This window comes from Phlebotomus papatasi, chromosome 1, assembly GCF_024763615.1.
Source record: "Phlebotomus papatasi isolate M1 chromosome 1, Ppap_2.1, whole genome shotgun sequence".
In the NCBI taxonomy this organism is placed as follows: domain Eukaryota; kingdom Metazoa; phylum Arthropoda; class Insecta; order Diptera; family Psychodidae; genus Phlebotomus; species Phlebotomus papatasi.
The window spans coordinates 91,020,931-91,048,780 of record NC_077222.1 but is presented as its reverse complement, the minus strand read 5'-3'; the positions used below and the strand labels follow the sequence as shown (position 1 = coordinate 91,048,780).

At 36.1% G+C, this 27,850-nt stretch overlaps 4 protein-coding genes across 10 annotated transcripts in view; 1 reads left to right on the top strand and 3 right to left on the bottom strand.

The window, feature by feature from the left end:
* LOC129809713 (protein vreteno-like) overlaps positions 1-9,191 on the bottom strand; it is a 12,858-nt gene extending 3,667 nt beyond the window's left edge. For 2 of the 6 annotated variants that reach the window (XR_008752665.1, XR_008752664.1), the window contains exons 1-4: positions 8,313-9,191; positions 2,020-3,017; positions 1,822-1,956; positions 1,598-1,754 (exon numbers count right to left, since the gene is read on the bottom strand). Coding sequence is in view for 1 of the 6 variants with exons in the window: in XM_055859748.1 (XP_055715723.1) it covers positions 1,826-1,956; positions 2,020-3,017; positions 8,313-9,073 (1,890 nt within the window). In the remaining 5 variants the exon portion in view is untranslated. Of the gene's footprint in view, positions 1-1,351; positions 1,755-1,821; positions 1,957-2,019; positions 3,018-8,312 lie in introns of those variants that run through there. The other 4 variants (XR_008752668.1, XR_008752667.1, XR_008752666.1 and 1 more) reach the window with 4 other exon arrangements.
* Positions 1-10,349, top strand: part of LOC129809471 (photoreceptor-specific nuclear receptor-like) — a 26,686-nt gene extending 16,337 nt beyond the window's left edge. Inside the window, exons 3-5 of the mRNA XM_055859308.1 lie at positions 9,238-9,561; positions 9,634-9,888; positions 9,952-10,349. Of these exons, the coding sequence (XP_055715283.1) occupies positions 9,238-9,561; positions 9,634-9,888; positions 9,952-10,295 (923 nt within the window). The 3' untranslated portion in view covers positions 10,296-10,349. The remainder of the gene's footprint in view (positions 1-9,237; positions 9,562-9,633; positions 9,889-9,951) is intronic.
* On the bottom strand, positions 10,305-27,850 carry LOC129809712 (probable ATP-dependent RNA helicase DHX34). 2 transcript variants are annotated; one of them, XM_055859746.1, is made up of 4 exons: positions 27,784-27,850; positions 25,967-26,059; positions 14,202-17,436; positions 10,305-10,511 (listed from the first exon to the last, which is right to left on the bottom strand). In XM_055859746.1, the coding sequence occupies exons 2-4, from the start codon at positions 26,039-26,041 to the stop codon at positions 10,345-10,347; spliced, it is 3,477 nt and encodes a 1,158-aa protein (XP_055715721.1). In that variant the 5' UTR covers positions 26,042-26,059; positions 27,784-27,850; the 3' UTR covers positions 10,305-10,344. The 2 variants fall into 2 exon arrangements, with proteins under 2 accessions (XP_055715721.1, XP_055715722.1); XM_055859747.1 differs by lacking the exon at positions 27,784-27,850 and adding an exon at positions 27,448-27,512.
* LOC129809715 (GPI mannosyltransferase 2) lies at positions 26,123-27,849 on the bottom strand. The gene is made up of 2 exons (XM_055859749.1): positions 27,784-27,849; positions 26,123-27,673 (listed from the first exon to the last, which is right to left on the bottom strand). The coding sequence occupies exon 2, from the start codon at positions 27,629-27,631 to the stop codon at positions 26,174-26,176; it is 1,458 nt and encodes a 485-aa protein (XP_055715724.1). The 5' UTR covers positions 27,632-27,673; positions 27,784-27,849; the 3' UTR covers positions 26,123-26,173.

Here is a 27,850-nt window from a genome sequence, read left to right as displayed (position 1 = left end):
GATTAATTTGTTTCCAATGAAGCATTTTGCACTCGCGTATTTTTCTTGTATTTAACAAGTTTTCAAATTATATCCAAAGAATTTTCACTACACAGTATCATTCTAGAAGAGTCAAGGAGCAAATTTATGTAATTCTCTTCAGAAAAAATATGAACTTAATGTTTTGAAATCTTCTGTCAAAGTTAAAGCGTCTGGAAATGGTTTTGATTTAGGACCTTTACCCTAATTATTTTGCTCGCAAATTTTATGCAAAGATCTTAGTGATTTCTGTGTTACCTATAATATTTATTAATTATACGACGCTACGTTTTGTGTAGATAATAGTGAAGTGATAACATTAAATAGACTGCGGACCTAAAATATACGTGTTTTTATTTCATGGAATGTATTTTTTCAGGAAAATATTTTTTTTGTACGATAGCTTTTTCTTATCTAAAGTGTAAATTCGTTATCGCTAATTTAATAAAACATATCGATATCCTCGTGAAATTTACTACTTTTTTTTATTATAAGGAAATGAAAATATGAGATGCATGTGACAGCTTCATTTGTTCTCCATTTTCTTTGGTGGAAAAACCTATATTCATTACACTGAGAAAAAGAGGGTGCGCTTAACATTTTTTCCTCAGAAATTTAACACTTTTTAGGTGTAAAAATATATCAACATTTTTTAATGTTAATTTTACACCTTTTTGAGCTTTGAGGGTAAAATTAACATGAAAAAGGGTAACTTTACCCCATAATACACCTAAAAAGGGTAATATTTACACCGATTTCGGATCAATACTGCAGGGTAAAATTAACATTTCCGGAATGTTATTTTGACTTTTTCGGATTTCTCTCAGTGTGGGAGAATTTCGGTGGAATTTACCAAGGAAAAATACTGGGAAATTCCGAGAAATTTTTCCTTGAGATTCCTTAATCCGCTTTCTTTTGCTATGGCGATGTATGTCGGATATATTGACAAATTTGACAATTATCTGATAGAACCTAGTCATTTTTCTTAATTCCTAAAGTAAATCGCCACCAAGACTTTAATTTTTCCTTTTATTTTTATTCGTTAAACATTTTTCCTACGATATTTCGGTAAAAATTAATGCAAAACTTTAGAAAATGGAACTTAATTTATTAATTATAGTTAAAAATGAAATTATTAAAAGATATTAACCTAAATTTTGTCAAATAAATACCCTAGCGCTCAATTTATTGAGTGAAATTATACTTATTTCCAGCCTAAAAAAAAACAGAATTCTATTATATATCTAAAAATACTTAGAATAAAAAAACAAAATGTCGACTTTTTATGTTGGCATGAAAGCACGTTGTGGTTTACGTATGATTTTTTTCGACATTTCTTTTTTTGTTGAGTTTCTGTAAGGATTAAGCAGTGGAATTATACTTATTTTTACGACTGTATATTCAGTATTAAAATTAAATGGTGGTAACTTCTCAATCTTCTCTTTGCCATTAATATTACCGCTACTTACCCATTTTCTTTTGTACTAGCCATTTTTACCTGCTTTTAAACATCAAAATTTTCTGATAAAACACGTACAGCTTTTTCTTTGGTAAAATAAGCCCATGATAAATTACTTACATTTTTGTTGCCTCAATAAAATAATTAGAAAAAGTTCTCAAAAGAGTCATGAATAAAATTTGGTGATAAAATAAGGACACAACAGTAACGAAACGAATTTTCAGTAGAACTAAAATGCATCAGATATTTGATGTCCTGTTGCTACTTTGGTACTTTCCTGTTTGAGATAGAAGCAAAATTAGTTCACTTACCAGAAAATGGGATAGATTTAGAAGCATACGTACGGCTCTAAAGATCATAGAGGGTAAGTGAATAGGAGTCCTCAAGCTCCAAAAGTTCCTTTGCAATCAGTCGTTTGTTTTGCGGTAACATTTTCTTCAGTTCCTGAATCTTTTCCTCCGTCAACTCTTCCGGAAGGCCTTTAATAAAACCAGAAATGATATTTTCCTGCAAAACCACTTAGGAAATATCCCCTAACTCACCTTCAATCTTGCAAATCTTGAGTGGGGTCGAGAAATCAAAGTCAATTGGGAGTTTTCTGCTATTTTCCGTATTAACATTTCCCATTATGCCATAATCCGTTAGAATAATTCTCAAAATCCGGAATTTACTGGTTTCTGAGCAAATGGCTCTATGCCACTTTCCATCATCCTCCAGCTTCACCAGACACATCCCATCGGGCAGAGGAACATATCTTTCACCAAGAGATTCGCACTGATCCTGCATTAATCTCCACTGATGCAGAAATTCAATGTACTGCACATAAATAGCCACAGATATTTGCCCCTTATCCAAAAATGAATTGTCCAAGATAATAATCTCCACGTCTTTCGTAGGCCAAACTGGAGTTTCATCCACAAAGTTTAAAGATCTCGTATCCAATCTGATATCCTCAACTGATCGCTCAAGCAATGATTTCAGATGATCATTGACGCTCGATACCGTAAGATCATCAGAAATCAACGTAATTTCTGGAATTTTCCCCTCCTCAAAGGCATCATAAACCACCTTCCTATCCGCCAATCCCGAGAACTTCATATAATGCTCCAAATACGTCTTTACTTTAAAGTTGTAATCCAAAGCATTGACATTCTTTAAATTGCACCGAAAAATGTATTTTGGCTCTTTTGCTAATTCCTCACTCAATTCCTTGAGTTCTATCCAAGGGATTCTCTCAACTTCGCCAAATTCTACGAGGATTACATTCGATAAATTCGTGCAGGAGTCATTAGACACCACAAAAGCCCTCGTGAAAATCTTTCCCCATCTTGCAATGACCATCGAATGGGCTTTTGGTGGTTCAGTCAGATCTTTAGCTGTTTTACCATAATCATGAACGTCATTGAGGAGTTTGAGGTAATTAGCATTTGGAATTGAGGCCAGAGAACGCAAGAAGAGTTCTCGGGGATTGCAGGCTGATGTAATAGTCACCAAAGATTTATTAGGTGGGAATTCGGGTTTTGGTTCCTGGGGATTTATCCTATAAAAACAGGTTCAAGCTTTAGCAAAATTTACAGACCATCTCCTTCTTTGTAATTAAAGAAATTCTAAAATCATGTATACAGTTTCGGCCAAAAGTTTGTTGACAAAGTTATTTATTTAACGGAACTTAAACGCGAAAGTGTTTTATTTGGCTGGAAAAGCCTAAATGGCTTTTGCTAGAAGCATTTAATACCTAATGGCCTCTACACATTGGGAGCAATTTTTGTCAAAAATTGCTTTTTTTGAAGGAAATTCCCTGCAGCGTTGTAGGGGGAAACGTCAAATTTCTGTCAAAAACACAATTTTTGACGAAAATTGCTCCCAATGTGTAGACGCCTTAAATATGAATAAATCTTTCGTGTATTGAATGATGATGAAGATCAAAAAAATGCTTCACCGCTAGGCATGGTCTTAAAATGTTCTCTACACTCTATTAGCAAACTTAGAATTTTTAAATAAATTTTTCATAACAGGCAGTGGCTTTGAAGTGAATTAAACAAAATCTGCATCGTGATAGCCAAATGGCCTAACAAAAGCAAGGAATTTTGAAAAACATGCTCAATTCAGTTTTTTCCGATTTCAAAGGGAAAAATCTTACCAATTTTCTAAAAATAAGTTCGATAGAACGAAGGAGTTTCTTCGTTTGCCCATAATGTATACTTAAGACAAAGAATTATGATTTCCAATGGAGAAATTAGTAGTGAAAATAAAGAATAGGGGAGACTGGGGCAAAAAGTCACAAAACAGATATTTTATTTTTTTTTACAAGTTACTCGAGCGCTTCAAAAATTTCTAATTAGGGCAGTTTTATAGGAAATTTACCGCTCTACAACTTTGTGAAAGTAATTTTCCTCTATTTTGTAAGGAAATACGTTTATTGAGCCGATTTCTAAAAGGTAATTTTGTGAAAATTCTCAAAAATGCTGAAATGGAATAGGGCTAAAAATTTCGATATTTTTTCTAAATTCCTTGTTCGAATTCAAAGAAACTTACGACATTGAAGAAAGTCTATGGAGGCTATTTATAGAAAAAAATTTGAACCACTATCTTTTTTACCTTGGAAGATATTGAATTTTGAATTTTTCCATTTGCGACTTTTTGCCCCAGTCTCCCCTACTGGTACTTCTTTTTACCCGATGTTCACTTTATTCTGTCTTTATTTGTGTTGAAACAATCTTTTATAATATTTCTCTGCCTTTCAATCTTCCTTTTGTGATCTTTTGTCCGATATCTATTTTTGGAATTAGTTGTGAAATTACGATCTTGTAAGATTAGCATTCTCGACCAGAGTAATATAAATGGACAGATAAACTTAAATCAGTTTATTGTAGGTGAGATTCTTAACGTGAGCAAACTCGGATTGCATGCAAATACGGTTTGGAAGTAAGAAATATAGAAATATAAATGTCCTCAACAATTATGCCGAAGTAATCATCAAAATCGGTTGAGCAGGAGTCGAGCAAGAGTTGAGTTTATGGAATATGAAAATTTGTTTTTCGGCTGTCGTGCTTCTAGCGTTGGTCCTTCAAAGTTCAAATGTTCTATAAATTTCTAGTGCTTAGAGAGACCTTTCATTTGCGCCATTACTCGTAAAAATCGGCCAAATAGAACCGGAGATATGGTGGTTTGAATTTTGCGAAATTTGACCCCTCATACACTCAATCCCGGGATTATGCACCTGACGGAATTATGCATACAGTAGACTCTTCGATATCCGGCTGACTGGGGGACAAAATGACATTTAGGTTTTTTGAATGATCAACGGTTTTTCTATTTTGTGCAGTGTGAATTTATTTTCTGTCTGACAAAGAACAAGAGAATTTTCTTCATGGTGTGCTTATGTTTCATTTTTTATCACAATTATGTATTAAAAACTTCGATACAATGTTAATAATACTTTAATTCACTCTGGACAAACTTCATGTTTAGTGAAAATAATTTTGAATATATCAACCGCCAGTGTTTGGCAGCTGTCACCCGGATATCGAAGTGCCGGATATCGAAGAGTCTACTGTATACAATTATGCAAGTTTGCCTACCATTGGGAGTCAATTTATTAAATCATTTTAGAAATACGCCTGAATGAATACACTTCGTTGCGAAGCGGGAAATTTGAAAACACTGTGCCTCGTTTTCAGAATAAAACTTTAATTTCTTTTATAAAAATAACCATTTATTGAAGAACTCTGGCCAAAAAGTACTGTTTATTAATTCATTTCTATTAATATTGAAATACAGTAGGACCTCGACAGAGTCAATCTCCATTACAGTCAACCGCTATTTTTTTTCTCTAGGAACTCCGATAGTGTCAACTTGGACCCAAATTGACTCCGATAGAGTCAACTTATCTTTTATTATTGAACTATTAATATTATATGATTTTATTATGATCTTTTCGAAATAAAAACCAGTCTTATTGTATATCAACGTAACAATTTGAACACGATAAAAAATATTTATGTAAGGACATGGTAATTTTGTGATAAAATTCGTAGGTATACCGTGGAATAATTTTCCAACAAAATAATTTTCTTTACGTGATTTTAAGCTTTTTGACCGATTGAAAGTTCTCTTGTCTTTTCTCTCTTGTCTTAAGATTTTTTGATTAGGTCTATGATCACAATATAAGGAATTTTGAGCCATCATTAATTTGCAAGTGAATAATATTATGGCGAAAACATAAAATATGAACTCTAATTACAAAAAAAACGTATAGGATGTTAGATTTTTTGAGTATAACATAGTGAATTTCTTTTCTTGAAGAAAATGTTCTAAAGGACAATGGGCAAAAGTGGTCTATGGTGCGACCAGCAATGAGACCTATATCATTGAATAGGTCATAGCATAGGTAACAACTTTTGTTCCGGGACCAAAGTTCTAAACCATGGGGGAAAAGTTCTAGAGCAAAAAAAAAAACTATTTTCGTAGAAGAAAAATAATCTCTTATATGAAATGTGCGCTTTTCTACTGTTTTTTTTAAGGGAAAGAATAAATTGTAACATAAAATATGTTAAATGACTGCATATTCTCGAAATGGTCATAAAAGCATATGTCTTTAGAATGCATAACATGCGTAGGAGGACATTGAAACATGATGGCTCAAAGTCGAAACTTTCTACCTTATATTTCAGAGATTTATCAACATAATTTAATCAATGAATAATCAATCGAAAGGTCTCGAAAAATCCTACAAAATGACGGTATATATAAGTTCATAAGTCGACCGCAAGGGGCGCTCCAAGTCATCAGAGTTTTCAAATAATGAGAAAAGTGTTAGGTTTCGAAGCTATTCTCAACCGATTTTAATGATATTATAATATGTTATGTCTGATACTTTTAATGTGTTATAGAGAGAGATATGGCCTCATTGCAATCATCGATTTCAGTGATTAATCAGGTTTTATATAAACTGAATAGTCTTCAATAAACCTTGTTCCCATGCCGAGTTTTAGCTTTCTACCCTTTCTACCTTTTCTCAGAGAGGAGTTATAGTGAAAAAAGTCCTCATTTTGTATGGGGACTGCGGTAAGGAGTGGTGCAGGGAAACGTATATATACACAGTTAAAGAGCCTTCAATTATCCTTGATCTTATGTCAAGTTTCTGATTTCTACTTCTTTTCACCGAGGAGTTATAGTGGAAAAAGTCATTATTTTGCATGGGGGCTAGTGGAGGGGGGAGGAACCTATACATGGTTAAAGAACCTTTCATAAACCTTGATCCTGTACCAAGTTTTAGCTTTCTACTTCTTCTCAGAGAAAAGTTAGTATGAAAAAAGTCCACATTTTGTACGGGGGCTACTGGAAGGAGGGGTGAGGGGAGGTGGTAGTATCCATGGATAAATAGCTTAAGTCGTACATTGACTCCGTACCGAATTTCATGAAGATCCCTTTAGCTGATGTTAAGTAATTTGATGTCAAAATAGTATTTTTTCGAAAGGATAAAGGCGTTTTACAAGGACTCCCAGCGAATATCATCCTGGGTCACGGTAGTTTTTCATCCTACACCATTACCGATAAAATGCACCTAGTCCCATCTGTGGTCGCCACATAGACCAACTCCCATACATTTTTGCCTAATGTCCTTTATTCGAATTTGTTTAAAGACCTTTAAATTCTTTAAAATTTAAAATAATTTAAAATTTAAAATACTTAAAAATAAAAGATCATTCTTTAAAAAATGTGCATGATAAACGATCATAAAAATTGCGCTTCTAACCGTGGTATCACACTAGAGAATTTCACATGAAAATTTTCATGTGATTCACATCAATTGTTGCTGATATATGCCCTTTTGTGCAATTTTCTTCAAGAACTTTTAGAAATCGATTTATTTAGTGATAAAAAAGTAGACTCGAGTCACAAAAATTGGTTTAAATAGATTAAAATAGCATAAATACGATTGATAACTAATGAGCAAATAATGAGCAAAATTTGCTCATTACATTTGCATCTGGTACTACTTTATTGCAGTCATTCGGGTAGTTTCTGCACCACAACCACAACCACAACTCTCCCACCAGTTTATTAGTGATAAAATTGTGATTAAAATAGTGCCAATTTCTTCTCTTTTCACTCATTTTCACTCAAACGACTGAAATGCTTCAAAAACAAAAACACTCATCTGACAACCCGTGTGCCATCGTGACATTGAGCAATTCTAGCAATGTGTCCTGACTAAATCAGCGATTTCGAGTGGTTCTAGTAGTTTTAATGAGCAACTTTTCAATGTGAAATTTTCTAGTGTGATAACACCGTAAAGGAAACGTGTAAATTTATTTTAACTTACATTTTTAATTTAAAAAATCAGTATCTCAAAAGAATATTTGGATCAAAAACAAAAATAAGCAACAGAAAATTAATTTTTTTAAGCAAATTCATTAAAAAGAAATCGCCTGTTGGTATGCAAATTTTCTTGATGCATAATGCCATTTCGCGCGTTTTTTTCGGTCCTGAAAATGTGCATAATTCCGGGACTTAGTGTAATTTACTAATAAAAATATTCTTCTTAAAAATCATTCCTTAATCTCAAACTTTTGCCTAAACACACGACTTTTTTGGGCCAGAGGGTATAGAATTTATGGATTAATTTAATAAAATATTCTACTATTGTGTTGAATTTATAAATAATCTAGTACAAATATAAAATAATACCCCTTTATATCAAAATTTCACATTTTAATTAATTTTTTCGGACTCCGATGGAGTCAACGAATCCATAGTCAACAGGCTTGGAAATAATTAGATGACTATATCGAGGTCCCACTGTTATTTAAATGAATTGTTTAAAACTCACCCTTTGCTGTTCTTCTTGCAATTGTCCTTGTAAATCCTTTGGCACTTTGCTGAGCAGAAATATAAATCCTTTATTGAGCGATAAGCGGCTTTATTCCTTATGCAATTACTGCAATTTATCAGAGGGAATTCCCTCAAGTCCTTGCACTTTCCTAACGTTTTCTGCATAACAAAATTATTTACAGAATTCTCCTTCATGCCATTCTCTTGACATGTTTTCTCTGTCTTCTTCTCATAGTCCCTCTTGAGTTTGTCAGCCCAAAATGCATCATGTGTGAGCAAAAACTCTTTTTTGGGATCAAACTCCAGCAATCCCGGATGACTGTAATCTTCTTCAGTCACGGGCAAAGGAGGAAAGTCACAATCAAATGTTGGCAATTTGAAAGGAGTCACTTTGGTTATTTCCTCTTCCTTGAATTCTGTCTGCTCAAAAGGAATGTTCTCTATCAGTTCTTCAACTTCTTCCTTGTCCTTCTTCTTTGCAAATTCCGCTTTCATCCCAAAGAGCTCATTGATCCTCATAATGGCCACTTCGCATTCTGCCTTGTTTTGGTACGTGACAAATGCCCATCTGCTCCCAGGAGCATAGTACATTTTGCTGACCTTGCCGAACTTGGTGAAATAGTTCTTCAATCCCTGATGCTTCAGCTTATCGGGAATGTTAGTAACGTAAACTTTGCAGTCCTCATTTTCCTCCTCAATTTCCGGACTGAATTTTGCATCCTGAATTGCCCCAATCGCTGCTTGAAAGTCCACAACCATTGTCACACTTTCTGGAGGAGGGAATTTCCAGGAGTAAAAGGAACTTCTCAGAATAACAACAAAAAACGCACTGTCTGCCGGCTAACTTTCTTGACAGCTTTAGCGATATATCGGCGATATTATTACGACATCGTCGATATATCGATATAAATTTGAATTTTCAGCCGTTCAGCATGAAAGGGCGCCAAGATCCTGCACAGGAGCTGCCAATCTTCAGCTGCACACTCCTTCACCGTTTGACATTTACCCACAAAGACGAGCTCAGTCTAGTCATCTCCTGATGCCCTTCCCCCTCCATTTGCCCAGCGTAAATTTCAGCAATTTTTCCGCAATGGATCCTCCGAGATATTTCCCATCTTCTTCTCCATTCCTGGATTCTGTCCACCAACTGCACTCTACCGGGTCTTCGAGATTCAACAGAGTGTATCTTCTGTCTGAGAACATCTTTGGGAGCACCCTAGAGGGGCCAGGAACTGACAATCCCAAAGGTACCAAAGAGAGAATTTCTTGAAAATATTTTTCCTAAAATTTTTCTTTAGATGCCAGAAATCTCTTCCCAGGACCAGCAAAAGAAGATGAAGTTAGCAGTTCAGAGGAATCAGCTATTTCCCTCTGTGTCACATCCAGGAATCCCCAGCAGAAGGAAGCAATCTTCGAATCAGCAGCTAAACTTCTCTTCCTGGCCGTCAAATGGGCCAAAAATGTCCCATCTTTTGCCCAACTTCCATCACGCGACCAGACAATCCTCCTCCAAGACTCATGGGCTGATCTCTTTGTCCTCACAGCGGCACAGTGGGGATTTGCAGCAGATTTGAGTAAGTCCCTGTTAAAAAAAAGAAATTCCCAAGGGTATTCCTGAACCATTTTATTCTTCCCAGGTCTTTTCGAGAAAGCCGAAGACGCTTCGAGATTCCAGAGGGCAATTAATCAGTTTTCCCTCTCCCGAATAGACTACACAGAAGCAGCATGCCTCAAAGCATTAATCATCTTCAAACCTGAAAGTGTAGGACTATTGGCTACTCATCAGGTGGCTTCCCTCTTGGACCAAACAATTCAACTTCTCTACGAGAAATGCGGAGGAGTTCGCCTGGGACACTTGCTCCTCCTGCTGCCAGCTGTGAAACTCGCAGCTGATCCCACGATGATTCAGCAGACTTTCTTCAAGCGAACAATTGGGGAAGTGGCTGTGGAGAGAATTCTTGAGGATCTCATGAGGACATAAAAAAAACTGGAAGCTCTCTCTCTTTATTCTTCTGTACAATAAAATATCCTTAAGATTTTAGTGTTTGACATTTTTTCTTGTGTCTCAGGATATCAATAGCTGAGTAAAAAACTTCTTTGCACTTTTCACATTCATAGGTCTTAGATCCTGATGCTTTGGGAGCTGCAGAGACTTCTTCCTTCGGTTTATCAGGAAGTTCCTGTTTGATCTGACAAACTGGAAGAAAATGGGATTAAAATAAAAACTCAAGATTAAATAATAATTTCTCTGAACATTGAAAGCATTACAAAAAAAAAACAACGATAAGGATAGATTAGCTTGGAAAGGATCCTTTAAACATGGCTATTACAAAATACACAGATGAGTCTTGGAAAATCTCCCGCACTGGTTCAACCCTGAAATAAAACCCAATCTGTTTCCTCACAAATGTGTCTTGGATAAAATAGAAAATCGATCAAATATTCTATTTATTTTCAAATCTAGCGAGGTTTAATAAAAAAAAATGCATCTATGTAATTAAAAATTTGAATTGAAAAACAGATTAGATTAATTAACAAAAAAGAAAATTTGAAAAAAGTGGGTACACGTACAGATCCTTTTTACAAAAACTGGCTTAGCATTGAATTCAAAGCCCACGCTACAGCAAGATGGAGAATCTTATCATTCATAAAGAGCTTGAAAAATTCGAAAATCAATTGGAAAACCCAAAAAAGAAACATTCTCTCTTCTCGATACTTTCGAAAGGTAGTTGATGTGCATTCTGTTCGAATTTCGATATGTTAAAGTATCAAAATGTGTCGGTCTTCTATGAAGCTTTTTATTCTTGTCCCATTATTTAATCACTCCATAATCACTGAGTAACTTTTTTGCCAGCTTTTTAGTGTGATTTTTGATAAATTTTCCTCAGCTTGTTCGAGAATTAAGTATGAAAATTCGAAACTGAATTTCAAATCTTCGGACATCAGCGAAATCAACGAAATTTAATTTCGAATTTTTATTCCAAATTTTCGAATAAAGTGGGGAACATTAATGAAATATTGCACTGAAAAGCTCACAAGAGTTACTCAGTAATTATAATTATTATTGAGTGATTAAATTATTAGATGGAAACAATATAAACGTCGTTGCTTTGTGCTTATTTTGAGCACTTCGTGTAATTCGAATAGAATGTACAGTACACTCTCTCTCAATTGGGCATTTGGGGCAAAATGTCATCCGGTTTATCGATAGATTTGGGCGTCAACGTCATTGTAAATTCCACAAAAAGCGCTCAATTATAAAGAATCACGATAAAATAGGAAGAACTGCAGCGAATTTGAGCGAATTAGCTTCATAATTAAACGTGAAAATTGTCAACAAAATTTGTCGCCCGATTAAAAAAGAGCCGATTGAGTGAGGGTCTACTGTACTTCAGCCACCTTGCGAAAGTATCAAAAAGTAAGAATGTCTCTTTTTTGGCTTTTCAAAAAGATCTTAGAATTTGTCAAGATCTACGTGTGAATGATAAGACTGAATCCTATATCCTAGAAAATGCTACAAACTGTGCTATGCCTATACACCAGTAAGCCCAGCAAGTCTTTGAAAATACCCTGCAGTGGTTTTTTCCTAAGATACAATCCCTCTTTTGTCTGTTATAATCCTCCAAGTGTGTCTCAGCTAAAATGAAAGTCCCAGTTTCATTTCTAAATAAGTTATGAATTTGTGATAACGAGTATTTTATTAATAAGAAATTAGAAAATAAATAAATATGGATGAAAAGTTTAATTGAGATATCGCTAAATGAGACATCAAAAATTTTCCAATTGTTTTCTTAAATACGCTTCACTGTTCTAATATTTTAACTTACCGAAAAATGGGCTATTATGACAAAGCACGGATTTTCGAAAATATCTCGAAAGTAAAGCTTATCAAGGTAGAGTTTTGCGCAACGCAAAGTAGGCGTCATTGAACTACAGTAGACTCCCGCTAATTCGGTTCTTTTAACGAACACAGGTATGTTAGATCAATGTATTATTGCCTATCTTTCGGATCATAAAATCTCATTCTAGAACAACTTTGCATTGTTATATTGGTTTATTAGTAAGATAAACAAAAAAACTTAATTAAAACATATACAGTATTTCCTTTTTTTAGGCATAGAATTTTGCAGTAGGGGTTGTAGGACACGTATGAAATTGCGGATGGGTGTTTCATCTGCTTCTCTTTTTAAAGTTTTCATTACCAGTAGGGGAATTCTGTAACACTCTGGCAATGCCACATGACAAATTGAGTTCGAATCTCAGGAGATCTTTTTCGAAAATGCAAGTCAGTGTGGCGAGCCAATTTCTCGCGGCCACTAAAGAGCTCGCGTGTGCGAGTGAGAGTCTCAAAAATTGGCCATCAGAATTCCCCTACAGGAGGCATACCTCTTTATTAACCTAATCACTCTTTTACATTTTTGATTCTAAATTTCCGTGTGTGTGTGTGTGTGACTAAAGTTCGAAACGTGTCTTAGCTAAAATAGACTTCTGCAAGACTTTCTATTTTAGCCAGGACATATTCGAGGAAGTATAACAATAGGTGGAGAAAAATTATCTCAGGAACAAACCACTAGGGGAAGTTTTCCAAGACACAAAAATGCATATAGTTCAGTGATGTGCATTTCGAAATAAACTTGTTTAAAAATAGCCTAACAGGTTAATTTTGGGAGTAAAGAATCGCGTTGAGCCAATTTTATTCATTTCGGCCGCCAAGAACAGAATAGAAATTGCTCGACGCAATTGCTCACAACTAAAATTTTACAATCGAATTTTCATATATTTCTAGATACTATGACCGAGTTTCAAGCACTCCGAAGTGCCCTGTAAAAAATCTTATCTACCATGAGCTTATCTGGGCTTATCACTAGTCATTTTCTATTCTAAATAGTTTGCAACAGAAGGCGTTGTGAGAAAAAAAATTAATAAAATCGGTTAATGAAGATTAGAATTTCCACGGAGTTTCTGCGAAATTTCTGTGCAATATCCATGGAATTTCTGTGGAATATCTGCGGAATTATCGCAGAATTTCTGCGTAAGTAAAATTCAGGATCGGTCGATGCCATATGGCCTCTATACGTTAGAGAAATTTATATCCATATTGAAGCAAATTCCCTACACTTGTGTAGGAGAAACTCTTCAATATGGACATAAATTTCTTTAGAGTGTAGAGTAGAGGCTGATAGGGGTCGAGGGGGTCGAGTTATTGAGATAACAAAATTTGAGGGTGTTCCAAAATGGCGGAAAAGGGAGATGGAGTCGATCAGACATCACCAATTTCTAGCCTCTCATCGACATTTTACCTTTGCCAAAAACCACTTCTCGATATCTCTCCGTTCTCTCTCCAGAAGTGCCTATACGCCGGACGGACAGACGGGACGGACGGATTGTAAAGAATCTCAGCTAATAGGGTAAGTGTGCCACATTTCGGCATAGTTGCATGCAAGCGCCAAAGTCTCAAGTTTGAAATGTAATATCTTTAATAAATAGAAATTGATTATTTTTCATTCCTTCTACTTAAGGAGTGTTGCTTAGAACCTTGTAGACAGTTTATCGTCTTTATTTACTTTAAAATCATTTTAAAATGAATAAAAATGTAGACATAGCTTTGGTACCCAATTTCGGCCACCTTCATTCTCATAGTACCTTGCCCTTCGGGAATTCTTCTAATGCCTTTTTCACGTCATCTCGTTTGTCGAAGCTACATTTTTTGTTATTCTTTTGCATTGTATAATCTCTAGAGTATGTAAAAACTAAAAATTCATAGAAATTCGAGGAACAAAAAAGGTGGCCGGAATTTGGCACACTTACCCTATTTTTAGCAATAAATTCAAGAACTCAAAACCCTTGTCGCTGAAATAAGGAAATAAACCACTTCTGATGGACTCACCTGTTTGATGCTGAAGCTTCTCAATTGCCGTGAGATTCAATTCCAAGCCACAATTCTTGCATTCCCAGTCACATCTCAAATCCATTAAATTGATACTCCAATCAGTTTCCTGGACACTTCCGTAGATAATATTGTCCGTGACGTAAATTCCTCCTCTTTCCCCATTCACGTAAGATTCTTTGGTTTCTGCAAAAGGATTGGGCTCCAGAGCCACCGTATCATCATCTTCTGGGGATTTTCCTCTAAAGAGACCCTTGAGATCAGCCGTAAGAAGCCTTTTGATCGTGTAGTAGACATTGGAATTCATGAACAGAGTCAAATCATCCCACAATTCCAGCTCTAGTTTCTCAAATTCCGGCCCAGGAGGCTTTTTTGGTTCATCAACGCTCTCTGTCAGAACTTTAAGTTTCTCCTCTAGCAAGTGATTCCACAATTTCCTGAGTTTTGAAGCTCTATGCAGGAGAATGAGTCCGGATTCTGGAACTGGAAAATCCAGGCATAGCCAAGAGTCACAAATGATCCTTGAGCAGGTGAGATTTGTATCGATGGAATGGGCAAAGAGGAGGAGTGTTTGAGCAGCTGGCATTCTCAGAGTGTTCATAAGGTAGGGTTTTGTTGTTTCCAGAAGACTCAGGTAGCACAATAATTGATGCCTTGAGCTGATGATTAACTTGGATCTGTAATCCCCAATGCCCTCGACCCTGTCACTGTCATTGAGTTGCAGGACATCGGGATTATTGGCAAAGTATCCCATGGGATGGAGGGAAGTGAAAGGCTTGGAATTTGTGTGATAAAATTGCTGATTGGGACTTTTGCAGTAATTAAATTCATCCGCTATGGCTACTTGAGGGTAGAGTCCACTGACCAAGATCAGTTTTAGTGTCATCATATCCCTGTAGCTGCAAGCTGAAGCACTGGACAGGAGATTTTGCATCTTGTAGTTGTCATTGCTGAGCCTAAATTCTACATCTCTGATATCTACTTGAGAATCTCCAGTATTGTCCTCAGATTCAATCTGCCAGGAATCACTCTTTAGGAGCTTCCTCTTTTTCGGGCTCTCCATCCGATGCTCCCTTCGCAGCTGCCTGAGTTGCTTCAACTCTCCGTGGCGAATTGTTTTCTCAGCACTTGTCATCTTTCTCGTCTCCATCGCTTCTAGTAGGCCACAATCTGTCAAAAGGTCCTGAAATTGACTTCTTAGCTTTGTGATCTCATAGAATCTCTGCTCCTCAAGACCTCTTCTTCTGCACCATTGTCTCGTATTCTCCACTTCGTGGCCACGTTCTCTCCTCCCTCCGGCCTGTTTTAGCTCTAGCCATGCCCGAAAGGCATTCAGGAGAGTCACTGGATCTCCATGATCAGACTCCAATTCCTTCCTCGCAGTCTCACATTCGTGATCTCGGTAAGCCCTGTTCGTAAATGGCGTCTGGACACTCAAAGCTGCAGCCATTGTCAGAACTGGCTGCAATTGCTGGAAGACACTGCCCATCAGGAGCATCTTCCCTATTGAAACATCAACTGGCAATTTGGCCAGAGCCATTCCCAGACTGGTCAAACTCTCATTTGCCGTCAGAGCATCATGTTGCTTCAGGGACAAAATTGCACTCTCGAGCCTCTCCATTGGCGGAGCTTCCACAAATGGGAATAATCTTGCATTGGGCAGTCCCATTGAGATCATCTGCAGAAGGAGTCTCTCAAGAGGAACCCTGTGGATCTCTGCCACAGAATAAGCCTCCAAATCCTGATACTGCTTTTCCGAATACAATCGGTAGCAGACTCCAGGACCTGTCCTTCCGGCTCTTCCTTTCCTCTGTTCCGCAGAAGCCTTAGAAATCCAGAATTCTTTCAGGCGCTGCATCTTGCAGGATGCATCAAAACTCATCTCTTTCATCTTCCCTGAATCCACAACAAAGCGAATTCCATCGATAGTCACGGAAGTTTCTGCAATATTTGTACTAACAATGCACTTCCGGACACCTTCTGGAGCGTAGGAAAAGACTTTGTCTTGATCCTCAAGGGAGAGACTACTGTGAAGTGGAAGAATTATCCAATTCCCATTTTTCTCCGAATACTCCTTAGCTGCATCAACAACAGCTGTAATCTCATTGATTCCACTCATAAAGATCAAAACATCCCCTCGTTCACTTCCTGGATATTTCTGATCAATGAGCTGTAGGATTTGAATATAGGGTTCAGGACTTAATTTCTCAGAACGACTACCTCCCCTACTACTTCCCGCATAATCCTGAATCTGAGGCATATAGTGAAGCTTAATGGGATAGAGCCTTCCGGGAACCTCAATAACCTTGGCTTCTTCAGCTGCAAAGTAATCACTGAACAACTTGATATTGATCGTGGCTGACATGAGAATAAGTTTGACATCCGGACGTACTTGCAAAAGGCATTTAGTGACACCTAGGAGAAAATCCCCATGGAGATTTCTCTCATGAATCTCATCCAAGACAATAACATCATACTGAGAAACTTTGTCCTCATTAGACAATTGCCTCAGGAGGAGTCCTTCAGTGATAAAACAAATACTTGTCGATTGACTCTTATTCCTCTCAAACCTTATCTGATACCCAACTTCCATCCCATATTCACATAGCATCTCATGCGAAACCCTCTTACTCAATGAAATACAAGCAATTCTCCTTGGCTGAGTACAGGCAATCCCTCGATACCCTGCCTCATGGAGATACTGAGGAATCTGTGTAGATTTCCCACATCCAGTATCTCCAGCAATAATCACCACCTGATTCTCCTTCACTGCCTGAACAATCTCATCTTTGTACTTAGCAACTGGCAAATTTGCTTGACTCTTCCTCAGTTTCTTCAACTTTGTGAACTTCTCCTTCTGCTTAAATTCCAAATAGTGCATAACAATTTGCAGAAACTGTTTAAGTCTCTTGGTCGTGATCTCTTTGGAGCAGTAAGTCGACAAACGTCCCTGAAGCTCCGAAAACTTCACTGTGAGCTCCAAGTTACTAAAGAACATTTTATTGTAATCGGAATGAGATCTCTGAGTGACTTCTGTGGGTTCAGGCAAAATACACTGGCCACTCTTCTTCAGCAGACTCTCATACCGAGATATAAAGAGCCAGAAATCACTGACATTCTCAACAATTTGATCATTGTTGGAGAATCCCACAAGGACTCTTGTTAAATCCGCTTTGTGATCCAAGAAGGAGAAATTAATCAAGTTGGTCTCCTTATTTCTCTCTCTAGACGAAGTCTACCAGGATTTTTTTTCAGGATATTGAAAAATATTTTTTAGGAAAATTGTTTCTTTTTTCGTCAATTTGAAAATATATATTCAACTAAAAAAGTTTAATGTAAGCCAACTCAAAATTCCTTTAATATGATGCAAAGTTAGTACAATATAAATTTGGAATCGTCAGTAAACGTTTCAGAATCTACCACCGTTGTAAATAATAAGGGCAGAATCACATTGACAGTAAAATGCTCACCGTAGCCTCATTGTATTTCGTTAATTTACGCATTTTCATTGCAATTATTACGTAAATTTTCCATTACCGTATTACCTTATCTCAAACTCGGTGCACTAGGTGAATATATAAAAAAAAATGAAGAAATAAAACGAAAATGCGATAAACGGTGAGCTACAAAACTGCTGTTTTTTCTGCTCATCGTTTATTGAATTTTCGTTTTATTTCTTCAATTTTCTTATATTATTTCCACCTAGTGCCACCGAGTATGAGATAAGGTAATACGGTAATTAAAAATTTGCGTAAGAATTGCAATTAAAATGCGTAAATTAACGAAATACGGTAAGCATTTTACTGTCAATGTGATTCTGCCCTAAAGGATGGCTAGGCATCTCATGCATTGCAAAATGCTCGAAGTCATGATGACTTAGATGCTATATCTAAAATACGTTCGTGTCATTTACCATTTACCGGTTCATAATTGATTGGACCGGATTAAACCGATTGAATCACTCAAAGGTTCATCAAAATTAGTTCAGGTGTAAAAGAATTGATTTTCTGAGAAAAATTACTTCTAGGTTCAGAACAAGGCTCAGAACCTATTTTATTACCGATTCATAACTAATCAAAATCGCTTCAGTTTTATCGGAAATTCCAAGACCTTTCCAATGAACCCAAACAAAATCCCATTCGGTTGAGAAATACGCTCTCTAAAGCTTTTTAACCTTTGACCTTGAAAAAACGATATTGGGAATGATTTAAGGTCAACATGCCCCTAATTTTCCCCCACCCCTCCCCGTCTCCACCAGAACAAAGTTTATTGGAATTCCTCGAAAACGCGTCGTGCAATTTTTTATCTGAGATTCTTTACAATCTCAGTTTTCATTTTTACGCTATTTTTTCAGATAGGGTAAGTGTGCCAAATTTCGGCATGATTGCATGTAAGCACCGAAGTCCTAAGTTTGAAATGCAATATTTTTAATTCATATTGATATTTATTGTTACTTCCTTTTCGGGAGGGTTGTGTGGAACCTTCAAGACTAGTTTATCATCTTTGTTTTCTTTAAATCACTTCCTAAAATATTGAAAAATTAATAAAAATATGGACATTGCTTTGGGTAGTATTTCGGCCACTTTGTGTGAAATTTCGGCCACCTTTTATCTGACCCCCTTTTGTGACGGAACGGATAGAAAATTTCAAAACGTCAAACGGAACGAGTTTAATATTTAATTTAATACGTTTATATGACTCACAAGCCCTGAGATCTTCCGTGTAATTTGTCCTAAACACCTGAAGAGTAGCATCTCAAATTTACGCGCAGATTCCCGTAGCAATTTGCACTTCCTGAACTCTTCCAATGACTTTTTCACATCATCTTTTTCATAGAAGCGATGGTTTTTTTCTCTGGACATTGTAGAATTCAGAAATTGAAAACGAAAACATAAAATGAATAAGAAATTTAGGAAAGCAAAAGATGTGGCCGAAATAGGCAACACTACCTCATCGGAGAGACGCTCACAGAGTATATACTTTTTTTACGCGAAATACAGGATCCAGCTGGGAAATTTTACCCGAAATTTAAAGATTGATTCACTATTAACATAAACAGAAACAATCTTTAATGAAAACTAATCAATTTTCATGAAAAACACCGAAGGAAAACCTTCTGCACTTCACCACAAATCACAACACTGCTAGAAACACAATCGATCTGTCACATTTTTTGTAAGACTCTTTCCACACTGAGTTTTTACAACACAATTTAAATTCAAATTATACCTATAATTTAACTGTCTTTGTGTTAATACATCCTAAAATGAATAAATATTTGAAAGCAAAATGAATTCATTGACTATTCGAAGATTACATACATAATTTTAATTAATTTATTTGCATGGCCGAAATTACACTCAAAGTGGCCGAAATTAGAAGCTGGCCGAAATTTGGCACACTTACCCTAAGTGTAATAATTATAAGTTTTTCAAATTTTTTAAGACAAAAAACTGCATTTCCTCAATATTTTGATGATACCACATTCTAATAGAATTTTAACGAGTGCTAGTAAACTCATATAAAATTTATGAAGCATGATATCCAGCATACAAGAAGACCAAGTCTACCTAGGGGATGTTGTGACGACAAACTTATTTTTAATGCCTTCGGCACACCTTTTACTTCGATAGGGGAGACTGGGGCAAAAAATCACAAAACGGATATTTTGTTTTTTTAAAGCTACCCGAGCGCTTCAGAAATTTCTAATTAGCGCAGTTTTATAGGAAATTTACCGCTCTACAACTTTGTGAAAGTAATTTTCCTCTATTTTGTAAGGAAATACGTTTATCGAGCCAATTTCTAAAAGGTAATTTTGTGACTACACTAGATCCCGGCATTATGCACATTTTCGGGACCGAAAAAAACGCGCGAAATGGCATTATGCATCGAGAAAATTTGCATACCTACAGGGGCTTTCTTTTGAATAAATTGACCGTTGAACGAATTTCGCGCAGAGTAAAAGTAGTTCAAACAAAAAGATTCAAATGTTTCAACTAATTCAACAATATAAATGCATTAACAAACAGTACATGGCCAGAGTTTTTCAATAAATGGTTAGAATAATAAAAAAAATACCTTAAAAAAAAGAAATTAAAATTTTGTTCTGAAAAAGTAGCAAAATGTTTTCAAATTTCCCGCGTCGCACCATAGTATGCATTCAGGCGTATTTCAAAAATGATTTCATAAATTGACTCCCGATGGTAGGCAAATTTGCATAATTGTGTGTGCATAATTCCGTCAGGTGCATAATCCCGAAGGACTTAATGCCGGGACTGAGTGTATTCTCAAAAATGCTGAGGCAAATAGTACCAGACATTGCGTATTATCATATTTTGAATCGATTCATTACGGGCTTCCGTAAATTTGAAAAAATACCTAGAGGCAAGGGGGTGACATTAGCTCTAAAAAATGCGACCAGTTTTAATGTAATTTTTTTCCCGTTTGCGTACAAATTTCACGAGATATCTCCGAAACTATGTAGGTTGCCAATTTGGGGCTTCCGGTTGCCTATTCTATATTAAATTGGCTTTTATTTTGTATTTGTTTTATTTGCTAATACATTCTACAATGACAGAAAACAGCTAATAAATTCAAAAGTTTTTTCGGCATGTTAGAAATATATGGGAAACATAGGAAACATCATGCCCCTGCCTAGAGGACATATTTTCATAGAAAATTTATTCATCTACATCTTTGTAAAACATCGTTTTCTCTGCGAGAAAAGTGAGATAACGAGAAAAGCGCTTTTCAAGCTATTTTAGAAAAAACACACAAAAGACTGCAAATCGTTTGACCAATGCAAACAACAAGCGGCGAGACATGATAATAACGTTTCTTTTCTCCGTGAGACATCAGAAATTGCTTCGCTTTTTTGTTACTTTTTGCTCTATACCTTTTGTTACTTTTTACCCCAAGTGGCCATTTTTAATAAAATGATTTCTGGATAAAAAAACTTTTGTGAAATTCTAAAATAGATAGCGGATTCGTATTCAAAAAATCCAAATTATTTAGAAAATATTCACCAGTGCATCAATTTTGGAAAATAAGTAGGTAATAATTGTTATCTTCTGCAAGGAAAATATTTCAAAAATAGGGCTAAAAATTTCGATATTTTTTTCTTTTCTAAATTCCTTGTTCGAATTCTAAGAAACTTACGACATTGAAAATGATTTATGCTTCGCACAAAACATTTTTGTCAATGTGTTATAAATGAATTTAGCCCATTATATTATTATATTTTAATAGCTAGTCCAATGCCTCAAATTTTCAGAAAAGAACTACCTATGGGTGAAATCCATAAGGAACATAGAGAAAAAATTAAATTGTCCGAACCTTTAGTCATCCGAAGGTAGCGCGCTTCCCTTACACGAGCGTTCATGGAATACTCACTACATAAGTGTTCATGAAATACTTATGAGTTTTCATGGGACACTCGCAAATGTTTATGGAACACTCGATGAATACTTATTTGAGCGTTGGTGTTATAGACTTTACATACTAAAGAAAATTATGTCCATATTTGTCAGTTTTCCTACAGAAGCGTAAGCAATTTTTTTCAATATGGACATAAATTTTTTTAGTCGAACCCTGAAGAAGGTCCATATCCAGGACCGAAAGCTCTGGGCATGATTGAATAAGTGTTTTTCTTTGTGAAGTGACTTCAAATCCACTGGCTATCACAGGGAGAGTCATCTATCGATATAATCAAAATAATGATCAGTTTACATTTCCATTAGTTTCTGACTAATCCGTCTTTCGGCTTAAGCCAAGAAACGGCTTAGTGGAAAATCTAAGGAAATTTAGTCAAATCAATATTTTGATTATAATTATGTTAAGCCGTATTTTGGCTTAAGTCGTAAGTGGTCTAGGGCATTACGCATATTTCTAACATTTATTTTTAAAACACAGACTATTTCAAATATTTTTATTCATTTTATCAATCATTATTTTGATTTTAAAAATGTAAATTTATAAGCAATACCGTTGCAAATGAATTTAGTAATTTAAATTAACATAACTAAACGATTAGTTTTCCTTATAAACTAATCATTTATATATATTTTATCTCGAAGTCTTATATAAATATCAAGAGCATTTTATGAGCCTTGTAGTGCTTCTAGTGATCATGTTGGGTGCTAAACTTGTATTTCTTTTTGCCTTCCCAATAATTTTCGCCAGAAGGAATTATACATGTAAAATTATGTGATTTCCTGCCACGATTTATTACTCTTTAATTAATTTGTATTCAGATAATTATGTACAAGACGCTGAGGAACTTTCTGGCTACTACGAAGGTGATATGATGCTGACCAGGCGTCAAATAATAAGCCTTCGTTCTAGAAATGGCTTACGTAGTGATAAATATCATTGGCCTGGTGCAAAAGTGCCCTACAAATTAAGTCCTAATTTTTCCAAGCCTCATCGAAAGTACATCAAACGTGCATTGGATATATTTCAGAAAGTATCTTGCATAATGTTCCAAAAGAAGAAAAAATCAGATAAAAACTATGTTTATGTGACTGTAAAGTTTTTTTTGTCAAATTAATCTTCCTTTTTAATTAGTTCATAAAATTCATTTTATTTATTTTTAGAATGCGAAAAATGGATGTTTTTCTAAAGTTGGCTTTGGTCGTGGCAAAAGGCTAGTCAATTTGCATGCAAATGCACTGGATGAGGGATGCTTTCGTATCGGCACGATAATGCATGAATTTCTTCATGTTCTTGGATTTCATCACATGCATAGTTCCGCCGATAGGGATGATTATGTCAATATTGAGTGGAAAAACATCCGATCAGACTCAAAAGATAATTTTAGCAAGTATTCTGATGTGAATGTGACACGTTTTGGAGAAAAATATGACTACGGTAGCGTTTTGCACTATAAAAGAGATGCTTTCTCAAATAATGGACTACCTACCATAATTCCCAAGGATCCTACAGCAAAAATTGGTCAAAGAACTCACCTAAGCGCAGGAGATATCAGAAGACTTAATAAAATGTATAAGTGCGAGATAAAGAATAAAAAACAGTAAGAGAAATGAATAAATAAAATGATACCTTACACATGTTTTTGGGATTGTTCGAAAACGCGACGTGAGATGTTTTTTTTAATCATTTTTGTATGTTTTACCTTGCGTTTATATAAGAAATGTCGTTGAAACATTCCTAATAACGGTTTTTCAAGGTCAAAGGTAAAAAAGGCTCCAGAGAGCGTATTTCTCAACCGAATGGGGTTTTGTTTGGGCTCATTGGAAAGGTCTTGAAATTCTTGACAAGCCTGAACAGATCACAACCGGTTATGAATAGGTAATAATGATTTTTTTAAGGACAATGTCAAAAATTGGGGGTCAGAAAAAATCATATTTTTCTGATTTTTCAATGCAAGAGATAACTTTAGCTAAACGTAGGAAAAAAATCACTTTTGGGTCACTTGTGTCCCAATCGTCCTTAAAGGGTTATCACTCTTATCAAAGACAGGGACAAATTTATTTTTGTTGCTCAATGCTTTTGTATCAGGATCAATATTTGCATGAATAAATTCCGCTTAAATTTTGTTTACCGTTTTGATGATTCTCAAAACCTCCTTCGTCGTTTTCAAACTTATGATACACATAGCGATTACATTGATCATTCTTCGGTTCCTTCAAACCCGTAAAACCAATTTTGAACTGCGTATTATGTGCGTATTTGTATTTTATTGGAAATTGTTCTAAATACACAGATGCTGTAACATTGAACAATTTAATTTAATAACAATGGAAAAACGATTATATAACTGCTCTGTCTTTGTGTTCGAGCAGTAATAAATAGTTTACAGGTAAAATTTTATGCATTTTTCGATCAGTAGGGTAAATGTCCTAATTCAAAACTATTTCCAGACGCTTTAACTTTGACAGAGTATTCAACAAGTTGATTTTTTTTCTGAGGAAAATTACATAAATTTGCTCCTTGACTCTTCTAGAATGTTACTGTTTAGTGAAAATTCTTTAGATATAATTTGAAAACTTCTTAAATACGAGAAAAATACGTGAGTGTGAAATGCTTCTATTGGAAACAAATTAATCCAAATGGAGACAAGGGAATGTTTCTAATTGGAGACAAAGAACGTAAGTGAAACCGCGACGAAAGGCTTCCAAAACCTTGTTGAGTTGCTCGTGAGTGCAGAATTTGTTCTTATTCCTGATCTTTTCTCCTTTACCATCTAAAACAATAAGAAAATGTCTCCAAAAAAAAAACATATTTCCGGGGTTTCCTATTGAAGCGGGTCCCGGTCAAAATCTCGAACGCCAAAATCCCGAAAGCCAAAATCCCGAATGGGTCAAAATCCCGAAAGCCAAGATCCCGAATTCTTAAAAGTGTCACAGCTACTCCCACGATTGTACCCGCGCTTGCTGGAGGCAAAGGGAAATCTTCTGTGTCTTAGGAAATTAATCTAAACAATTTTCTCCATATAATTTCATCCCTCTCAGGATTTTGAAAATTCGGGATTTTGGCTTTCGGGATTTTGGCTTTCGGAATTTTGGCCTTTTCGGGATTTTGGCGTTCGGGAATTTGGCTTTTGGGATTTTGGCTGTCACCGATTTAAGCATTAACAGACACTTCAGAAAAACCCTTTTTGTTCACAAAATAAGTAATTATTTCATTTGAAAACTTCACGTAGCATTAACAATAAAGATTAGCACTTAATTTAACTAAAATTAGACAGAAATATGATATAAATGTTCAACAAAACGAATAAATAACAGTGACGTTATTGCGTTTTTCATTGGAAAACATGGTCAATCGATAAAAATTCCATGGTGAAAAGGCACACTTTTAATTTTTCTGAGAAATTAACAAATTAAAATTTTTGAACATGAATGGATTTTTGCTTTATTTGGAGCAAAATTAGCTAAATAATAAAACTGTGGTATAGAAAATATATAAATATAATAATTTAGTACTGTATTTATCGTGAGAACAATGATGTTTCCATTTGGAGTAGCGAAAAATTTCCATTTGGAGCAGGTTTTGAATTAACTTATTTTACCCTTTGTAATCAATAATTCAAAGTCTACGAAAATCTGAGTTAGAATACTTTCATTTTGATCAGATGATATGTTTTAGAGGTTGCCTTTAGGCACACATTTCATACACATTCGAAAATACCGTTGAATAATTCCTAATACCGGTTTTTCAAGGTTAAAGGTTAAAAAGGTTCTAGAGAGCGTATTTATCAACCGAATGGGGTATGTTTGGGCTCGTTGGAAAGGTCTTGGAATTTCTGACAAATCTGAACCGGTTTCAGTCGGTTATGAACCGGTAATGAATCGGTAATTCATCAAGAACTAAGTCTTATCCGAAAATCAATTGATTTTGGGCGATCTTTTGAGTTTAAAAATCGGTTCTGAACCGGTGTAAACGGTAAATAATGCAAAAGCACTTTTAAGATACAGCATCAAACCCACAAATTCAAGCATTTCGCAAAACAGGGGACACTTTGTCGCCTCTTTATTTTCTATTTATTTATTTATTTTTTTTTTGACTAAATAAAAGACTTTAAAAAAAGTTTATAAAAGAACCCAAGCGCTTCATGTATATATAGTATTTTTTTGGAACAATTCAATACCTTTCCAATTTTAAACTATGGCCTTTTTGGTCAGTAGAATTTAAATTTAGAATATAGTTTTATAAAATTAAAAATATAATAAAAATATTAAAATAAATTAGAGGCCTAATTTATGCTTTTCAAAAATTATTTTTATTAAAAAATTTCCACTAACCTTTGGATTCTTCCTGGGACATTCTTCCTCGTCGCTGCTGTCGCTGTGACGTCTCTTTGAGCTCTTCCTGCCCATCGTGCGTCATCCAGGGGTCTTCACATGAAAAGATAAAAGAAAACCAGAGGGAAATTAAAGAAAATGCCAAAGAGCAAATGATTGATATTGGAAGAATTTTATTGACAATCGCAATTACAAAGAATTCTTTATTTAAGTCCACGGCAGGAAGTTGCTGAAGAGCACAATGCCCACGATGAAATAGAGGAGAAACCAGACTGCAAGGACACGTCCGCTGTGATTAGATTTCTCCCACCAGCAGTGTTCCAGGAAGTCTGTGTCTATTGAATCTGTCTCCTCGTCAATGCTCATGACCTTGCTGGTGACTTTGGCCCTTAGGCTCTTCTGGGCAACTTCTTCAGGCGTCGTCGTCTTGACGTAGCGAAAAGTTTCTGCAACTGTCCAGTAGAGCACAGGACTGGCCGAAGCCAGCATCCTCGTGGTCACTTGGACATGGATGAAGAAGATGCAGAAGACCGTGAGAACTGTGGCATGGATGACAAAGACAAAGGTGTCCCTATCGGCCTTTCTCATTGTCCTGAGCAGAGAATCTGAGACGAAGATTCCCAGCCGGAGGGAATACCTTGGAAAGCATCGGACGTAGTGAAGGAATTTACTGAGAATGACAATGACAATTGGCATGGCCAGGAGAAAATTGGGCAGTTGTTTGAATTCATAGTATCTCATAAATCCCACGTCCCAGTAGTGACTCTGGACATAGCTGTAGGCCATTGGGATTTTCTGAGAGCACCAGGGCGAAGAGAATTCTGTCTTATTCCCTGCCATTGTGAAATTCATCTCCTGGGCATAATCAACAACGTGCTGTGGGAATTTAATGTTGAGCTGATGGCAGAAGAGGTAGAAGTGATAGGCCTGGAGGAGACCAAAGTGAAAGACCACGAAGAATGATATCACAGCCGATTTGAGCACAACTCCCAGGAACGTCTTTACACTCAATTCCCGGATTATTTTCCTCAGGGCGAAATAGAAGAGGAAACCAATGTTGAGGAGACCATTGGAGCGACAGAGAATACTGAGGCTCAGAGGGAAGGTTATCGATACCGAGATGTCCTGGACACATTGACGCATAAAAGTGAATGTAAGCCAGGCGAATAAGCTCTCAGAATAGGGAGCAGTGAAGAATATCGAGGAGGGATTGAAGCAGAACAAGACAGCCACAATTTTAGCGCGACTTCTCTGACCCAATACCCGGAAACTCAATTCATACAAACTCTGTGTGGCTTTTACGAAAAAGTACACATTGAGACTCACTGCCACGAGCAGCAAGATACTCCTGAGGGACAGAAATGGCAAGAGATACTGCAAAAACTGACCAATTGTGCGAACACAGAGCGGAAAGAGGGGAAAGAAAGCCAGGACATTCTCATAAGTATAACCATATTCTGCAATGTGCAGAAAATACTGACCATCCCATCGCCTTAAGCCACCCAGCAATCCCTCAACCAGCCAATCGAGCTTCCTAGGCTTCCCTGGAGCCATAGGTGAGAGGAAGACACCGGCATCGTGATCCGGAAGGAGATTTGCAAGACACTGAATGAAGATGACTAGAATGCGGCTCAAAAGGGCTAATTGTTGGATCGATAATCTCATTATTCTACACCCTACGGACACTTGAAGGCAGAAGAGTACACCCTACAAAAGACCAAATTTGCCAGAGATGTACAAAATCAGGAAGAAAAGTCCAGAAAATGGGGCGCTTCTTGGAGACAAATAAATTTTTGAGGTTACAGTGTTTTTCTTACCTTTTCTCAGGTGTATTTGGACATTATCTAGATGAATTTCACGTTCTTCTAAATCTCTGGACCTTCT

Excerpts from the sequence above, each read along its gene's own strand:
- LOC129809712 (XM_055859746.1), bottom strand. The coding sequence starts at position 26,041 with ATGGGCAGGAAGAGCTCAAAGAGACGTCACAGCGACAGCAGCGACGAG. Across the intron at positions 17,437-25,966 it reads GTCCCAGGAAGAATCCAAAG|ACTTCGTCTAGAGAGAGAAA; the intron begins GTTAGTGGAAAT and ends AAATCCTGGTAG. Across the intron at positions 10,512-14,201 it reads GAAGCTTCAGCATCAAACAG|TTTGTCAGATCAAACAGGAA; the intron begins GTGAGTCCATCA and ends ATTTTCTTCCAG.
- LOC129809715 (XM_055859749.1), bottom strand. The coding sequence starts at position 27,631 with ATGAGATTATCGATCCAACAATTAGCCCTTTTGAGCCGCATTCTAGTC.